Raw genomic sequence first — 17,719 nt, forward strand, 5'->3', positions numbered from 1 at the left:
AAGTTGTAAGAGAGTTAGTAAGTCATAGTTAAAGATGACAGCAGATGACAGGCTATGGTAAGATATCTCCGACAGAGTCAGCTACGCTCACACCCTGGCAGGCAGACCCCCAACACCTCCAGTCCTGACTGTGGGCCTCCATGTGGGTTTGAACTCCCTCTGGATCATGCAGGAGACAGGGCACGGAAACTCCACCCTTCTTAAAGGGTGATGACCGAGAACCAGGCTGATGCTCTTCCTTGGGGGAAGATCTATACAGCTCCTTCCTAGAGAACAGTTTCTCAGCCACGGCATGGGCATTTTAGGACAGATGATGCTTTGTTGTGGGGGTTGGGGGAGGTGCTGTCCTGTGCATTGCACAACACCTACCAGCATCCCTGGCCTCTACCTACCAGACGCCAGGAGCACCTGCTTCAGTTTCCTGGTTGTGACAATCAAAACTGTCTCCAGACATTGCCAGCTGTGCCCTGGAGTCTGCAGGAACCCCCACTAAGGAAAGGGTACTTGAACGTCAAGTTTTCTCTATCATTTCTCTTGGAATAAAGAAGAAAGGGGGGTGGAAATGCCAAGAAGTGAGCGGCTGGAACAGTTTCCTATCAGAATCCACTAGCAAAACAGTGTCTAGTGAGGCATTTGCTCTGGGCTCCCTGGACAGTGTCAGATGGCAACTGACACTCTTCTTGGTGTTCCATAGAAAACTCAGCTCCAAGGGGTTGCTAAACAGATTGTAATTAAAAAAAAAAAAATTGTGGTACAGACCAAATCTTGCACTTTATTCCTCTCTTCAATCTGGAATTCAGGTCAGTCTGGTAAACAACGTACATTTCATTCTTGCTCTCTAGCTTCTTTTTGTTAACAGATGGGGCAGGAAAAGTTATTCAGTGAAAGACTCTGGACTGAAAACCTTGATTTTCCCTACTTTTAACTAGTATTTTAAGATATTCTGCTGGTCAACACAAAAACAAGAGGAAGTACACTGCAAAGTTCAACAACTATGTGTTTATGTAACAGGGCAGTGTTTGCTAGTGGTGGTAAACTGACAGCTGAGCTGTGACAACAGTTCTATAAACTACGCTGTGGACAGTTACTAAAGAACTGAGAATCTACTTATCTGAGAGGCTTGTCTTTATTTTACCTCGCTGAGTTTAACTTTGTTTTTATGTTCAGTTACGTGTGGGGATTAGCATTAGGTTTTTTAGGTATTAAAAACTAAATTTTCATAAAAAGTAGATGTAACATCATCAGAGTTTTGACTTGATGTCTGGTGGCCTGTGTTTCAATCTCTGGGTCACAGCTCTTTGTATGGCTTTGCTCCATAGCCCTAGTTTCCTTGTCTGCAAAATTTAAGTTTCCACCTCCCAGGGTTATAATGAGAATTAAGTAAGGGAACGAGTGAAAGCACTGAGCATGGGGCTAAGAAAAGGCTTGGTAAAGGTTAGCAGGACAAAAGGACTAAGAAAAGGCTTGGTAAATGTTAGCAGGACAAAAGGAATCCCTGGCTATGAGACACTGGTTCTATGCTATCTCATCATGCTCAGGAGTCTCGCGAGACATTTAAAGAGACCTTACACTTTACACGCCCTTCCTCTTCTCAACGGTCCAGAGCATCTTAGCAGCTCAAGGAAAGAACAGCTGGTCTTAAGAGAGGAGACTCACCCGTTCCCCCCCGAACCCGTTGGACCCAAGCAGCACACCCAAACCAATCCCCGAATCCCCAAGCTTTTACCGTGGAGCACTGGGCTTGCTTTGCTCCAAAGACCACGAAGGCCTGGATAAATTTTGACTTTTATCCATGGCTCCTTGGACTGTTTCCTGAACAATTAAGCCCACAGTTGCCACCCAACTGAAAACAACGATATTGTAACAGAATTTTTATTTTTCCATCCCCAAAACCATGGGCCAGGATTCTGCAGTAGAAGGCAAGGCAAACCCAATTGTTCTTAGCATCACACTGACCTTCTGCCTTTGAGACCTGGAAGCCACAGCACTGGTGGACATAAACTCTACTGCCTGCTGCTCCAGATCCAAGGGGATAGGGTAGCCCTCTGGTAGAAATCTGTCTGTTGCCTCCTGGAAGAGAGGAAACCTGGATTCCTACAGAGCTTGAAATGGCCGTTTTAAGCTGAAGGGAAGGGGTTGATGAAAATCAACAGCTGTTGCAACACATCTGGCTTGACTGGCCCTGTTGAGGTTCCTGGTGTTTGAGGGCATCTTCAGCTGAGTTTCAAGGGTTTAGCAAGTTTCAGAGCGTGGACCCTGGAACCAAATGATGGATGTTCTGGACATCACAAATCTACGTGTGTGTGTCGGGGGGCAACATGGGCCTCTCTAGGGGCATGGAGGCTGCGTCCTGGGGTGTGAATGTGATGCTCTGAGCTGTGTTAAATGCCCAGAGGATGACATCTGGAAAAGAACTGTTCTAGCCAACCGATCTGGACTCTTATTAATGGGAGAAACACTCACCCATCCTAAAGGTTTCTATTTCACAAGGACATGGCAGGCCCCAGCTGGAACCGTGGAGCGCTACAGGAAAGGCGCTCTGTACTGAAAGCTCAGTCCCCAGGGCATGAACTCAGAAACAGCACAAACACGTTGCTCAAAGCAGGTGAAGGCCAGGAGAAACACCTGGAGTCAGCTTACTTTGTTCATGGGCTTCTCTGAAATCTTCACAGACACCTCGGCTGGTTTTCCCTTCTTTGATGGCGTCCTCTTGATTTTGGGCGAGTGGAATTTGTCCTTCAGCTTCATGGTGAAGGAGGAGAGATGAGAACGCTGAGAGTCTGAAAACAGAGGAGGTACTGACTGTTAGAGGCAGAGTGGGAAGAAGCCCTGGTTCATTCACCTTCTGTGGAAATGAGTGTTGTCCTCTGGCAAATCTTTCCCTTTCACTGTTTGAGGTTACAAAGAAAAGGAAACATGGATCCATTCAGACTCTTTTGCTTGTACCTTTCAATTTTTGCAATTTCCTTCTCAGTTAGAGTGAAAGCGGTCAAAATGGGTGTGGAAAACAAACACACAAATACTTCCCTGAGTCCCTACAGAGTTCATCTGATGATCTAACCAACATCCAAGGGGGCTGGCTAAGATGAAAGGACACCATGGTGGAACCGCAGAAGGGCTGGACATGAGAACTGGGAATGAAGGACCTTTTGAGTGGACCTTCTCATTGTCTGGTTAGGCAACTGCAACAAGTAACATGCGTCAGGCCTCAGAGCCGTCAGTGGAGCCTGAAGTAGAACTAAGGTGTTGAAAACCCTCAGGGACACAGTGAAAGACAACTTGGTTTCTCAACAAAATCAGGAACAAGACAAGGCTGTCCGTTTTGGTCCCTGTTACTCAATTTTGTACTCCAACACAAGCCATCCAGATTGGAAAGATAAAACTATCGGTAGATGACATAATTTTGTATACGAAAAAATCCAAAGCAATCCTCTAAGAAACTAGCACTAACAAACAAATTTAGTAGGCTCACAGGATACAAGATGATATACATCATAAACAAGGTCACAGACAAGAATCAATTTTATTTCTACACAATAGCAAGGAACATTCAAAACAAATGTAAGAAGTGTCCATTCACAATAATCAAAACAAATAAAACACACAGGCCTAAAACTACATTTAAGTAACGCACTGATATGCTACACCATGGATGAATCTCAGAAACATGATGCTAAGTGAAAGAAGCCAGTCACGAAAGACCACATATTGTATAATTCCTTTTATCTGCAATGTCCAGAACTTGCAAATCTCTAGAGACATAAAGTATTAATAGATGAGAGGTTGCCTAAGACTAAAGGGAGTGGAGAGGGATGGAGAGCGGCTGCTGGTGACTAAGAGGTTTCTTTTGGTGGGGGAGAAGTGTTCTAAAATTAGAATCTGGTGATCGTTACACAACCCAGTGAATTACTATAAAAAAAAAACAAACTTTGAATTCTACACTTTAAAGGAGTCATGTAGTCAGATATGTGAATTCTCTCAATGAAGCTGTTGGGGAAAAAAAAAAAAAAAAAAAACAAAGGAGCAGCCTTCCTTTATTTACCACAGCACTTTCCAGGGTTTGAAACCATCTCATTATTTATGTGTTTATCTCCTAACAAGAACACACTCGCTGAAGACTGTACCTGCCCTGCTCAAGCCTGCGTCTCCAGTGCTAACACTGTACATAGCCCAGAGAAGATGCTCGGGAAACATTAATTCAACAAATGAACAAATCGACCAAAGAAAAAATACCCCACAAAAACCACTCCTTTGGCTAATGTCAGAAATTTATAGAAAATACTTGAAAATGGTTGATAATTAGGGAGAACATGATTCTATGCAATGGAAAAAGAAGTACGTGTATTTAAAAAATAAAAAAATAACACTCCCTTTCAATTTTCTCAGCAATTTAGTGCTAAAAAACCCCCCCAAAACCCCAAAAGACCCTTCCAAATAAATGACACCACACCTCTATCACAGGAGTGTCACTGTGTCCCCTAGTGCTCGGCTTATCAGGGGCCAAGGCTCGATCCTCTCGGCAAAGACCTTCAGGCTGCAGGCAGGATCAGACACATGATTCGCCCTTGCAGTTTACCTAGGAGCCCCCTGCACTCTGGACTAGAGAGAGGAGCCAGGCCTGACCTTCGTTCACAAGGGCAGTCAAACCAAACCCGGCCTCGCAGCTGTCTGTCCACCAGCCCTTCTTAGGGACTAGTGCGGACACAAATCCACAGAGGGCTGGTGCGCCTCTCTCCTCAGCTGGAGCTGCTCGATGCGGAGCTCCGGGGCTCTGGGTACCAGTCCTTGCGGGCGGTGCCAGCCCTGGGATTCACAGCAGGCCAGCAGATGGTGTGATTGCTCCAGCTCCCCTCCTCTTCCCCACCCAAGCAGGGGGGCCCACACACAGTTTATACTTGCTTCTTTACAACTTCGGTAATTCACAGGGTAGTTAAAAGGCTGGGCAGTTGTAGTCAGACTGTTTTGAGTCAACAGACTTCAGCAGCACCTCTGAAGTCTCCAGTTTTGTCTGATAACATTGTTCTACCTGAGACGTCTGATGTGGTGCAGGTTAAATGAGATGCTGGCTGTAGTAACGCAGGAAGGGGCTTGTCCGTGCACGGGGCACGTGGCACCTGCTCAGTGCCGGGAGCTTAACCCAACTGTGTGATGTGGACTGGCTGCAGGTCAGACCGGGACCCTCTGCAGCACTGAACGTGTGACTCAGGATCCCGGGGAATGGCGGGCCTCACACACGCCCCTCTCTTCTCCCTTTAGTGCTGAGCGGAAGTATCAACCCGGCCGGAGCCCGCTGGTCTCTGCCCCTCTTTCAGGCTGCTCTTCTTGCTGCCCCCACCTGCTCCTTAGAACGCTGGCCTCAGCATCCCCAATGTCACAGCATTTCTTTCTCCAGACAGGTTCCCAAGTCAGATGCTAGGGTGTGACTTCTACCCTGGTGAGTAAGACCGAAAGCAGGGCAAGAGAAGCAGACACAGATGGGGAAGTATAGGCAGGATGTGTGGTTTCTTTGGTGGTCAAAGATCTTCAGCGACACAGACTGGACAAGCCAGCTTCCGCCTCCTCCAGTCTGCTGCCCTCTGTAGCGATTACACACGGGTAGGCATGGGGCTGAGGAATGACCAGTTTCACTCTCTGCCATCAGGGCAGAACCAGGGTAGGCAAACAGGGTGTGGAGGCCCCTCCAGCCCCCGATTATGACCAAGTGGCCAGGTAAGGACACCTTTGCCAGAGAGCAGCCGGAGCCGCCCAGGAAATACACGGCGACAGGCTCTGGCTGTCCCGGGGCAGCTGGGAATCCACATCAGCACATAAAGAAAGCACATATCTACCAATAAATCTCCCTTGGCGGAGTACTTAACAGCCGCAGCCAGCCACCTCTAGCACAAGATGCGATAAATCAAGTGGAAAGAGCAGGTTCTTTGTCATGACAACCAACCTCCTCAAGTTTGGAAATCAAGGGCAGCACAAACTAGGACAGGCTTCGACTTGCAGGCTGCTTGTCATCTCTTCCTTGAAACAACAGCTCAGCAACAAAGCCTTTAGCGCAGGTTTTAGGAGATTTGGAAGGTCACTCAAACTATGCGCCTGAGAGCAGATAAAGCACCGTGACGACCAGTGACGGCAGAGAGGGGGACACAGAGGTGGCGGCTACGTTAGGGTAATCCTACCACCATGCTACACACAGGCGTATGCGTGCGTGCACACCTGCACACACACTTCCCGACTCCTTCTCATGTCCCTCGTGTGGGTCACTCATCTCGGGTCGGGGGCAGTGCCAAAGAGACGGTCACACGACTGCAGAGCTTCAGGTAGCTTCACTGACCACTCTTCCACTTCTCACTTGGGAAGTTACACTTTGGGTTTGGTAAAAGTTACACTTTGGGTTTAAAGATTTTCTAGCACTGAAATTAAAACAGAATTTTGAAAGATTTCATACATGAGTCTATACACCTTACAGAGAAGGAATGAAATCTATGCATCCAGTGACCTCACTGCCAAACGGAACTTCCGGCAATGACGGACGTGTTCCCTGTCCACAGCGTCCAACATGAGAGCCACCTGAGGTTACCAAGCACTTGGAATGTCCCTCGTGTGACCAAGAAACTGAGTTTTTATTGGAATGTAGACAAACAGCCAAGAGAGGCTGGCGGCTGCCCCATCGAACAGCGGGGCTCAAGAAGCAGAACGCTGGCAACCCCAGTACCCCCTCCACACGCCCGTCGTGATGGTGTCTTCCTGCCCGACGATGGGTAGCTGTGATCCTGAATTGTGTGCTCATCACGCCTTACTTTTTATGCTAGTTTAGATCTGTAAGTAGAGTTTAATGAGTGGGCTTGTGAAGCTAACTTCAGTGACACTCTACTGTGAACACGCCTCTTGTTCTTGCTGCCTCACTCGGCGGCGGGTCTGACATCTAGCCAGGCGGCGTGCACAGAAATGCCCTCGCAGCCAGCCCTGTGCAGCCCCACTCTTCCGCCATGCCGCTTTTGCTGGTCCACTGTCCTGTCAGCGAACGCTGGGTCATTTCTGGTGTGTCTGCTTCTATAAACAGCACTGCTCTGACCTTTCTCGTACATGCCTCCTGGAACACCCTCGAGAACCTCTGTGGCAAGAGCCGCTGGACTAGAGTACACACCACACCTCACTCGAGGGCTGTGGCCAAGCGACCTCCGGAGGGTCTGGGCCCTCTGCGGCCCCACAAGCACAGCCAAGCGCCCGCCCCCCCGCAGCGCCACACCCACCAGGACCTGGGCTGGCCAGACCTGCACACCTTGCGAGAGGGCAACACCTAACCAAGGAAACGAACGCCCCCCTGCATGGGGAGGCGCCACAGCTGCAGTGTCTTACTCTGGTCTATCAGATTTGCTGGAACAACCTCGAAGGTCGCAGACAGAATGTAAGAAAACACACCCTCAACCACTGCTCGTGTATGTGTGTATCTGACTCTTGAGACCCTGTGGACTGTAGCCCGCCAGGCTCCTCTCCATGGGATTTTCCCGGTAAGAAAATCCCAAGGAGGGGGTTGCCATTCCCTCCTCCAGGGGATCTTCCTGACCCAGGGATCAAACCTGCCTCTCCTGCATTGCAGGCAGGTTCCTGACTGCTGAGCCACTGGGAAAGCCCAACCACTGCTCGGTGTGGCATCTACACCAAGGAAAGTCAAGAGCTCCCAGTGACGAGCCTGCGAGCCATTTCTTCCAGAGGAAGAACGCTTACAAGACCTCACAGTCAATATCCCCAGAGACGGCGTGACATGACCGAGAGCAGCGCTGCCCTGCGGGGCTGCCACGAGCTGCAGGCGGGCTGCGAGACGGACGCCATTCTCCATCCAGAGGGAGGCTGAAGGAGAGGCACGCAGCCTGTTCCCGGAATCACATCTCAACCCAAACCAAAAGCACACCAGAGCCAAACCAGCTTCTTCCGAGCAGTCTGCCAGGCGTCGCTGTGTCATCCTTGAACTTTCAGCGTGCCCCTCGGCCATGCTGAATGGCCGTCTCTCCTTGCTGCCGACAAATGCACTTGCCCAGTGGCCTTTCAGACGTCATCTGTAACAGCTGGGATCCCAACTTAGCAGCGTCCCTGTCAGGGCTTAAGTCCCCCTGGGATGGGGGAGTCTACATAGCAACCACAGAGGACCACACAAGGTCTAATCTGCACCATGCGAGGTCCACCCAGGACCACAAAGTCAGGGTCAGTGTGGATGACACTTTGAGGCGGCTCCAAGATCATACAGCCAACCCTGAGAGACGTGACGGCAGCTCCCCCTCACATGATGGCGCAGGGCGCAGAGCTGGGCACCAGGGAGCACCCCCGCTCGTCCCACACACAAGCCGGGGTGGCCCATGTGTGCTCCCAGCACCCATACCCCCAGTTCCCAGATGGGTTGAAAGGACAACCAGAGGGGAGAAGTACACGAGGACATTAGGAAGAATCATTTTTAATGTGAGGATTTCACATTTTTAAGAGGTCTGCCTGTTTATCTAGAATCGTACAGACTGACTGCACAGGCAAAGACGCACGTGAGAGTGAGCGGGTCATGGGCACAGCCAGCAGGATGGGGGCCCTGGAGTCAGGCAGCTGGTGCTTTAACTTGCGCTCGACCTCTCTGCGCTGAGGGCTCCTCGCCTGTAGAGCCAGCATAACCGCAGGACCCACCTGCCCGGGTTGCTGTGAGGGTTAAACGTGATCCTCCATGTCAAGCGTTTAGCAGAGGACCTGATACACAGCAGACGCTCAGTCCACAGCACCCGCTGGCTGTTATGTGATAACACCGCCAATGCTCTGCCAACGTGCAGCATGGCAAAGGCTAAAAATAATCTCAGCCTGGCAGAGCACAAAGTAACCTGATGTTTTATTTTTTCCAACAATTTCATAGTAAAAGATCCTCTCTCTTACGTAACATAGGATTATTCACATTCAAACACTGGGAAAATAATTGCTGGAGTGCCACAATACCACAGGCTCTTATGACATGAGAATCTGTTCACATTACCCTCTGGATTAGGAAGTCAACAGATAGCTGTGATGTTGCTTGGGGTACTAATGGAAATAGCAAGCATCTCCTTTTCCCTTTTATCAGTGACAAAACTACGACAACCTCATTATAAAAATCTGAGCACTGCAAAAATACATAACACAGAAGGTGAAAATCCCTCATAACTCCCCGTCTCTATCATACAGAGCCGAAGTATTTTTGTGACTGGCTTTTTTAGCTGGGTGATATGCTGTGGGCATTTTTCCACATGAGCACAGTTAATGCGTGAATAATGTCCTGATGGAAGGCAAACCACAACATGGTCAAACGTTTTCCTGACCAAAGGCTCCCAGCTCCTGCTCTTCCAACAGCACAGGAATAAACACCCTCCCGCTGAGCACCTGCCTGAGACCGGCTCCTAGAAAAGGCACTGCCAGGCAAAAGGGCATAAGCACTGGACACCTGCCAAGATGCTGCCCAGCTGCCCTGAGCTGGGTGCAGGCCTGCGGGGGCTATGCCGAGGAGCGAGACCAGGGGTGCAGGCAGGAGATCGGGCCTGGGGGCCCCACCCCTGCAGGCTTCACTACACATCTGACAGAGCTACCGGTTTTGCTTTACTTGTGTAACTGTCAGGATTAAAAACAGATCTGGAAATGAACAGACACTTCACAAGAGATGAACTCCAAATGGCCAACAAACAGACGATAAGGTGCTCAGTCCCACTGGTTATCAGGAAACAATAAATTAAAACCATATAGCAATGCTACGACATACACACCAGGATGGATACAAAGAAAAAGGCGCAAACACTCCGCACTGGGGAGGGTGAAGAGCACGGGGCTCCCCCTCCCTCCACGGCTGCAGGGACGAGGCAGGACGGGCACCGGGCGCTCGCTTCCTTGAGGCCAAAGGCTAAGTCTTCCTCACTTTGGAACCTGGCACTTAGCCCCAAGACTGGCACACAGTGAAAGTGAGTAAACGATTGTTCAGTTCAGTTGCTCAGTCGTGTCCGACTCTTTGCGACCCCATGAATCTCAGCACGCCAGGCCTCCCTGTCCATCACTAACACAAAGACAGGAGAATCAAGGACTGAACTCTGCAACAGGTAGCAACGACTGCACTCAACCAACACCAGACAGTAGTATCTGCTTAGTGATGTCGACTGGATGGTCTATACCGATTTTTAACGTAATTGTCTGAGGAACACCGACACTGAGTCAGAGACAACCATGAACTTTCTCTGCTGTGCTGGTTCGGCGTGGGTCACCCGGGCACCCGGGCTGAGAGAATCCTGTTCAAGCTACTTCCAGGGAAAAGATGAGAGGAAAAACCAGATGTTTTGCTCTCCCCCTCAAGGTCTCCAGAGGACAACAGATTCTCCAACAGAAACACAAGAGCCACATGTGGTTTCAAATTAAATTATCCACAACGTTATAATTTCAATATACAACTAAATAAAAATTATCAGGCAAGACATTCTACTCTTCTCTTTCTTTTATCCTGAGTCTTCAGAACGTGGTCTCTTGCTGGACCAGACACTTTTCCAGCACCCTCTGCAGCTGGAGGCCCTGGGAATGGCCAGCCCTCCCCGTCCCTGTGAGGAGGGCTGGTCCACTGGCCTCCTGACAGGAGGCACCTTGGGCAGGCTGGATTCAAGGGCTTCTGGAATGTGCCCTGAGGTGCACTTGCTGAAGGACTGACTGTGGGGGGCCCTCTCACCCCTAGGCTGGGTATTCCAGACTCTGAGGCCCTCTGCCCACGTGGAGGGACTGCAGGATCTCACTGAAGCCCCCACCTGGCACAGGGCCAGAGAGCCTGCGGAAACTCACTGTGCAAGGTAAGAGGAGCAGGGCAGAGGAGGGAGACTTTCAACAGAAGACATTTCTGACAATCGCAGCTTCCCAGCAACGCAGGCTGGTTATCTCTGGCAGCAGGGAGCAAGGACAGACATACATGGTGGCAGTGACATCATGTCCTCTGCTTTGAAATGTGGGCAACAGGAGAGACACGGACCACCACATGGCCAAGGGCAGCCCTGGGAACTTACTCCCACACCACCCGCAGCTCTGACATAAGTGAAATCCCTTCAATGTGTACAGCTGTGAGTAAGCTGCCCACTGGGGCCTCACTGTTCTCATCTGTAAAATGAGAATAACGGTCCTTGTCTCACCTCTCGAGGCTGTTATGAGGATGTGATAAGTACTCCATGTAAGGTCCCTTAGCACAGTACTGCCACCTAGTAAACATCAGATAAATGTCATCTGCTGTTCCCAAATGTTCTGAGATAAATGCCACCACTCTAAATGGGCAATTACTATTTTTTCAACACAGCAGATTTTACAAAATTAATTAATGTCCATACCGCTGTGGCATGTGGAACGACCCCAACCAGGGAAACCCATTCCCCCTGTGGTGGAAGTGTGAAGTCTTAACCACTGGCCCACCAGGGAAGTCTGTTCTAACACAGCAGAACTTTTAAATGGAGGAGATAACTCACTGAGCCGGGGCTCTTATGACTGAGTGTTTTTCTACATGTGTGTTTTACTTTAATTTTAAAAAGCTGTATTCAAAGAAAAAAAGGAGAGCAGAGATTAGAAGAGGAGCTGGATTCCTGGCGACATCATCTGAGCTGTTAGATAGTTTTATTTGTCTGAGGCTCCACTTCCAGCAGCTTGGGGGTGGGGTGGGGAAAGAGGCGAATTCAGTAACTAAGTGTCCTTCAGGACTTAAACAGAAACCACAGCCTCCACCAGGTAAACTTGTGCATGTGAACACAGCCTGGAGAGGACATTCTGAGGTGCGGGGCCTCCTGCCAGCGATCTGTCAGAGAGGGAGCTGAACAGTTTCCCCCATACCTACTCCGATTATTAAAAAATGGTCAAATAATGGATGATATCCCACGAGATGAGAGATTTAGAGCTGCTTCCCTCCCTGGAGCCCAACATCAGCAGCTAGTGCATTTAAACACCCTCCTGGAAGCTGGGTGATCATCATGTTAACTCAGGGAGGGGCAGGTTCTCAGCACCATTTGGCAGACGCGGAGACCAGGTCCCAGGGGCCTGACCCCCTGCCCCCTACCCCCAGAACATGCACACACACATCACAGACAAGGCGACTGCAGCCCTAACTCACACTGAGAACCACTCAAGGTCAGCCTGTCCCCAGGGTCGCCAAGTACCAAGGAAGAATTTCTTTTCTATGACTGACTATTTATTTGGAATTGACTCTGAGATTCTTAAAGCCAGAGACTTCCAGAGACATAAATGAGTCATTTCTCCAGAGTATGTTACTTCTAGAGAAGACAGAAGGGAGAGGGAGAGCAAACATGTCAGCACGCCAGGCCGAGAGCAGGCCGGCCAAAGCCCATCACACCATCGGGATTCCGGCTGCACCTGGACGTGGGTCCACCCTCACCTCTGTCCTTTAGGTGGAGCTGTTTGGAGCAGCCTCTGTCCCTCCGAGGAACTTGCGTGTTAGGACTGGAGCCAGTTCAGGATTCAACAAGGCTCCTCAAGGGCCGCAGAGCCTACCGTGCGGCTCTGTGTGGCCTGCCGTGCGGCTCTGTGTGGCCTGCGTGGCAGCCCGAGCAGGGGTCAGCAACGGGGGCACGGGCCCATTGGGGGGACGGGAGCACCTGCAGGCGGCTGGGCCACGGCAGACGGCGGCTCTCCTCCCGCCCCCTGCTGCTCCAGGCCCTGCTCAGGGACCCCCAGGAACGCACAATGTGTCAGGCCACCCTCTGGACTTCTAGAGGAAACACATTTTCACTTGTCAGTGAGCACGTGTTCCATTTTTTTTTTTTAACTTCACAGACAACAAGAGAAGGAGCTGGGAGACACAACCGCCTGTGGTTTGGGACGCTGCAGGAATCGCTTGCTGGCAAATACAGAAGAAAGCACAGGGACAGAGTCCCGTGGAATGCCACCTTCGGTCCCCATCACTGCAGAGAGACAGGGTGCCATCAGAGGGCAGCGGGGCAGGCCCACAGACCTCCTCCTTCAGCTGCTCACCCACTTGTTCACACACATTTACATGCTGAGGAGCAGGACCCACTCCGCCCCTCCAGAGAGCCCCCAGCCTCAGGCTCAGTGCGGCCAGCAAGCAGCCCTGGGATGGAGACACACCCAGTACAGGCAAGGCCCTTCGGGCCGCTCAGAGCCCGCTCAGGAGCGGGGCAGCTCCCGGTGCCCCTGTGTAACAACCCAGCGGGTTCCTCAGGTGCACCTTTCTCCTACAGGCTTCGGACATTTCACACGGGAACCGACGGAAGACATCAGAGGCAGCAAACAGGGGGCTGTTTTGGAAGAGGCCTCAGAGACCTCTGAGGGGTGCCGAGGGACCTGAACACACCCACGTCTCCGAAGGCACACTTCCAGCTGCCCGGGTGTGAAGCAGAGGAGAAGGTTGTCACCCTCACCCCCCGGGGGCAGTGCCTTTTCTCTGGAACCAAAGGGGCACTGGGACGAGCACCTTGTGACAGACCCGCCCCCTGCTCCCGTCCCCCAGGCTGTGTCCAGGGCTGTTCCCACAAGAAGGTCGATCGTGTCTGTTCATATACGCATGGGGAAAAAAGCCAGACCCTACTCTGCTCCACACATTCCAAATTAAGCTTGAATCAACCCCAGCCTCTGGGGGTGGGGACCAAGGTGGTCCCGGCTGCCCTGCCTCAGAGGCCCTGCTGCCAAGTGAGGGATGGGAAGCGTGGGCGCCAGCAAGGATCCCCGTCCTGACAGAGGCCGCCGAGGCCTGGGAACTGCTCTCCCGCCAGCCTAGGGCCCAGGCCTCCCGAACAAAGGCAGTCCAGGGTCCCTCCTCAGCAGCGGCTGGAAAAGTATTCACTGCTTGCAGTCGTTTCTCTTCCTCAGGGGACAACTTAAGCACAGCAGGTAAAAATGTGAAGAAGCCTAGGACGGAAGACAGTTCCAGTGCTTGGGACACGCCCCCACCCTCTGCTCGCGAGCCACCGCAGCTGCAGATGGTCTAACTGCCCACTGGAGGCTCCGAGTGGCCTTGATAATCTGAAGTCAGGCTGGTCTAGTCAAAGCCAGAATTTCATCAGCTCAGAGCCTGAAATCCAACCCAGTCCGTGTCTGCTCAAATGCATGGGTGCCTGTGTGCAGGGACTGTAAACACCAGGGAGGGTGGCAGCAGCCGCCGGGACCATTTCCTGCAGCCGGAGTGTGTGCATGGTGGAGGCGCTCCACAGAGGATCCTCCAGGGTGGGAGAGAGAGGCTGAGGAACAAGGGACAGACTAGACGTGATCCTAATGCAGCTTCACAGCCTCCAAACTCAAGAGAGAGAGAAGTAAGACCCCTCAGGACAGCCCGGATGAAGCAGAGCCCGGGTTCAGAGGCAGGAGGGCGCGTGTGCCCCATGGGGAACAAGCCGGTGCCCATGGGTGCAGGGCCCCGTGCTCACCGGTGCGTACCGCTCTCCACCACACCCTCCCCACCCTCGCCCCCCCCGCCCCCCACCCGGCTTCCGACTCAGCGTGGGCTCCTCTTCCTCTTTTTTTAAGCCAGAGCCTAGCAAATAACGCTGTTTATTAGATGTGTTCACAGCTTTGATCACCAGGGAAGCAAGTCACCACAAGAGCAGCGGAAAAGACTTTCAGGCCAGCCAGTTCTGCTTGAAAAAGTGATTCACACCCTCTGGAAGAGACCAGGACCCAGGCAGCTCACTTGGAGCATCGCATCAAAGGGCTCCTGGCCACGCCAGCTCTTGAGTTAGATGCCCTTGGTGAGGGTCCTGGGCATGGTCTCTTAGCCCAAGTCATACACACTGACTCTTTCCTCTTGGGAGGTGGGATTATGGGTGGAAGTGAGACACTGTTTTTAACCAACAGCTACTGATGAACTCGTATTTCAGTGATTGCTGGAGTTGCCAACATTTGGCTAGAAAGTGCTGCAAGGGGATTTTCTGAAATCAAGAAGGCTTCCCAGTTCTCACGGAAGTTATGCCTTTATGGTCTGTGATAAATAACAGATGGCCTCACAGTATGTACTTTTAAAGACAGCTCTTCAGTGGCGCCGGCCCCTTCCCTGGATCTTGGACGCAGCCAAACGACATTCCTCTCTCTCCAAATTCTCTCTCTTACTCAGAACTCTACCAAACCTGCCCCACCCTAGTGAGTGCCTTTAGGAAAAATCCAATTGTCTCATTCTAGAATCCTCAAGGCAGGAGACAGTGTGCATTTTTCGAGACGGAATCTCATCTTCCCCTGTCCTCCCTCAGCAGTCGTATCCTTGAAGTCTCCTAGAACTGAAGCTCTTTTTAAAGGACCAAATCTTTGCACAGGAGGCGGCTTCCTGCCAATTGTCTGCAGGCCTCTACCTTGGCAGCCTGGGAGGAAGAGCACACACAGGCCGTATGGGGAGGAGAAGGCAGAGACCTGTGGTCTCAAAGTCAGCTGTTCGCAAGCAAAACTCACTTTTCCGCTGAAACCAGGCTGAACACCGAGTCCAGGCCCTGGGCCTGTGCACAGCGCACTCCTCCCACAGCCAGATGCTGGGCATTTGGTCCCACAGCGGGTCTGTGGTTTAACAGGAATGGAGGCCCTGGCCTTGAGTAGTTTACAAGTGAACAAGGAAGTAAAGCCATACACGTAGGGCTCCAACACACAGCAGAGAGAGACAACTGCTGAAGAAACAAGGGGCTCACTTCCTAAGAGACCCACGTGGCTCTGAGGAAGGAAGCCCTGGAGCTGTAAGCCTGGAAGCCATGCACACTTTAGTGTGAAAAGTGCAAAGGGATGAGGGCTGGTCTGGGTGGGAGAGGAACTGAGTAAGCCCTGGCCACGCGGGGTGGGAGGGCAGACACGTGGCCGATCCCTCCTGCTGACGATTACTCAGGTCACAACCCATTGGGAGGTCCCCAAACCAATTTCCTGGATGAAAGCATAAAATGTGATACAAACCATCTGAGGCCACTGCAGACAGTAAGGCTAAATGCTTCTTGAGACTTATTTCAGTTACGACCAACTTGAGATGCTGAAGATCGCACTCCCTGGGGAGCCCGGGGTGGGAAAACTCTCTAACTAGGACAAAGAGGAGCTACGGCTCGGGGTCCTGTATGGGCCATCGAGACCACAAAGCTAGTCTTGACCAGACGTAGCCAGGACTGTGGCTGAGCTCCCCGACCGAGGTCTGGAACTAAGAACCAGGCACCGGGGCAGCGCCAACAGGTGCGTCGCTTCTGGCGCGGAGGGGTCAGCAGTGCGCAGGCTTTTCTGGCCACCTGGCACAGTGAGAAGCGTCTTACCTTGTGATCAAGTACAGAGAGTATAAAAAACCCGAACGTGTTCAATTCTCTCTCGCTTTGCAGTCGCCTGAGGTGACTCTCAGTCTCCCCTGAGAGTGAAGAATTGGGGGGAGAACAGTGGGGCAGATAGTGGCACTTCCCTGACCTGAAGCTGCTCAGAAGGCGGGCTCTGCACCCAGCCCTGACCCCGTGGGGCAGGCCCTCTAGGGAAGGGGCCCAGGGGCTAGGGCTCAGCCAGTCCTCCAGGTAGCGCTGCAGCATGCTCAAGTTTGAGAAGCACAGTGTTTGAGGATGAAGGTCTGGGGGAGAACAGTGAAGCTGTTAAGAAATTCCAAATCGTGGGCCAAAGAATGCGAGGGGGGGACAGCAAGCCCAGCAGGGCCAAGTGCACACAGGAAGTGACACAGGCAGGTGGACCCCTGACTCTGACTGAAGGGGAGGGTCTCATCTCAGAACATGCCTCAGGACAAGCCCCTCCGGATGGGGACAAAGATTGATAAACGCTGTATCAACGTTGGCACAGCCTCGAAGCCTAGGGGAGGGGCCCCACCACCAGTCTCAGCTGACGAAGCCCAACCAGCTCTCCAAAGCGAGAAACTCAGGCTGAGCCAGGTCTCCTTGGCTACACGGCGAGTCAGAGCACGAGTAAGACAATGAATAAAACGGGAGCAACCACACGCAGAGTTCTTGGGAAAGCATATTCCACCCAGAACTGGTGGACCAAAGTGACCCATCATTGCTCTTCCTTCCGTTAATAATGCCGTGGTTCCTTACAGGGGCATCTACTTTGGCTGATGTCTCTCTGCCCTCAAGTAAACTGTTCTAAGACAGTGATTCTCAAGAGGGTAGAGAGTTGGGCCGAAGACAGGGTACTGGCCTAAAAAGGTATAAACAAGACACCTACACACATCTGCGTTTGCAGTCAGAAGCAAGCTGAAAGGAGACAGGCTGGGGTGTCTGAGTGACAGTTAGGGCTGGGGTGACAGGCCCCCACGCTGCTCGGCCCTTGAGGCTGGAGGTCAGGTCCTCACTCCACGCTGCCCCTGCCCGTGAATGCACTGTTTCTCTCATGGAAAGTGAAGGATCTTTAGTCTCTTTAAAGTGCAGGCACATTCTAAGTCGAAAGCTGCATTTTACATTTAAGATGGGAAACCTCCTATTTCCAGGAGAACAAGGAAAGGGACGTGCCCAGGACCAGCCTCCCCAAACACAGATCGTCCCAATGTGACAGTGAGCGGGGTGTTCCCGTCACCCAGGGTCTGTGTCTCCAAAAACCTGCACCGCGGAGTGAAGGGGACGGGAGAAAGTCTGGTGGTGTTCAACCAAAGCTCCCAAGAGCCACCAAGTGACTGCAGAGGAACACACGTCACTTCATTTCCTGCAGGACGTGTGGGTCCATCATTTACCCATCATGACTTAGATCTCCTAAAAGACAGCTTTTGTTCTGCAACTGGTGTCTGCCAGCCATGACGTCCTCAGAACTA

At 51.7% G+C, this 17,719-nt stretch overlaps 1 protein-coding gene across 7 annotated transcripts in view; it reads right to left on the reverse strand.

Annotated features, from left to right (window-relative positions):
• The window catches only part of RAPGEF1 (Rap guanine nucleotide exchange factor 1), a 111,884-nt gene that overhangs the window by 62,938 nt on the left and 31,227 nt on the right, over nt 1-17,719 (reverse strand). For 4 of the 7 annotated variants that reach the window (XM_040225439.1, XM_040225438.1, XM_040225441.1 and 1 more), the window contains exons 2-3: nt 2,641-2,780; nt 1,957-2,070 (exon numbers count right to left, since the gene is read on the reverse strand). In XM_040225439.1, coding sequence (XP_040081373.1) covers nt 1,957-2,070; nt 2,641-2,780 — 254 coding nt within the window. The remainder of the gene's footprint in view (nt 1-1,956; nt 2,071-2,640; nt 2,781-17,719) is intronic. The other 3 variants (XM_040225442.1, XM_040225440.1, XM_040225444.1) reach the window with 1 other exon arrangement.

This window comes from Oryx dammah, unplaced genomic scaffold, assembly GCF_014754425.2.
Source record: "Oryx dammah isolate SB20612 unplaced genomic scaffold, SCBI_Odam_1.1 HiC_scaffold_25, whole genome shotgun sequence".
Classification (NCBI taxonomy): Eukaryota; Metazoa; Chordata; class Mammalia; order Artiodactyla; family Bovidae; genus Oryx; species Oryx dammah.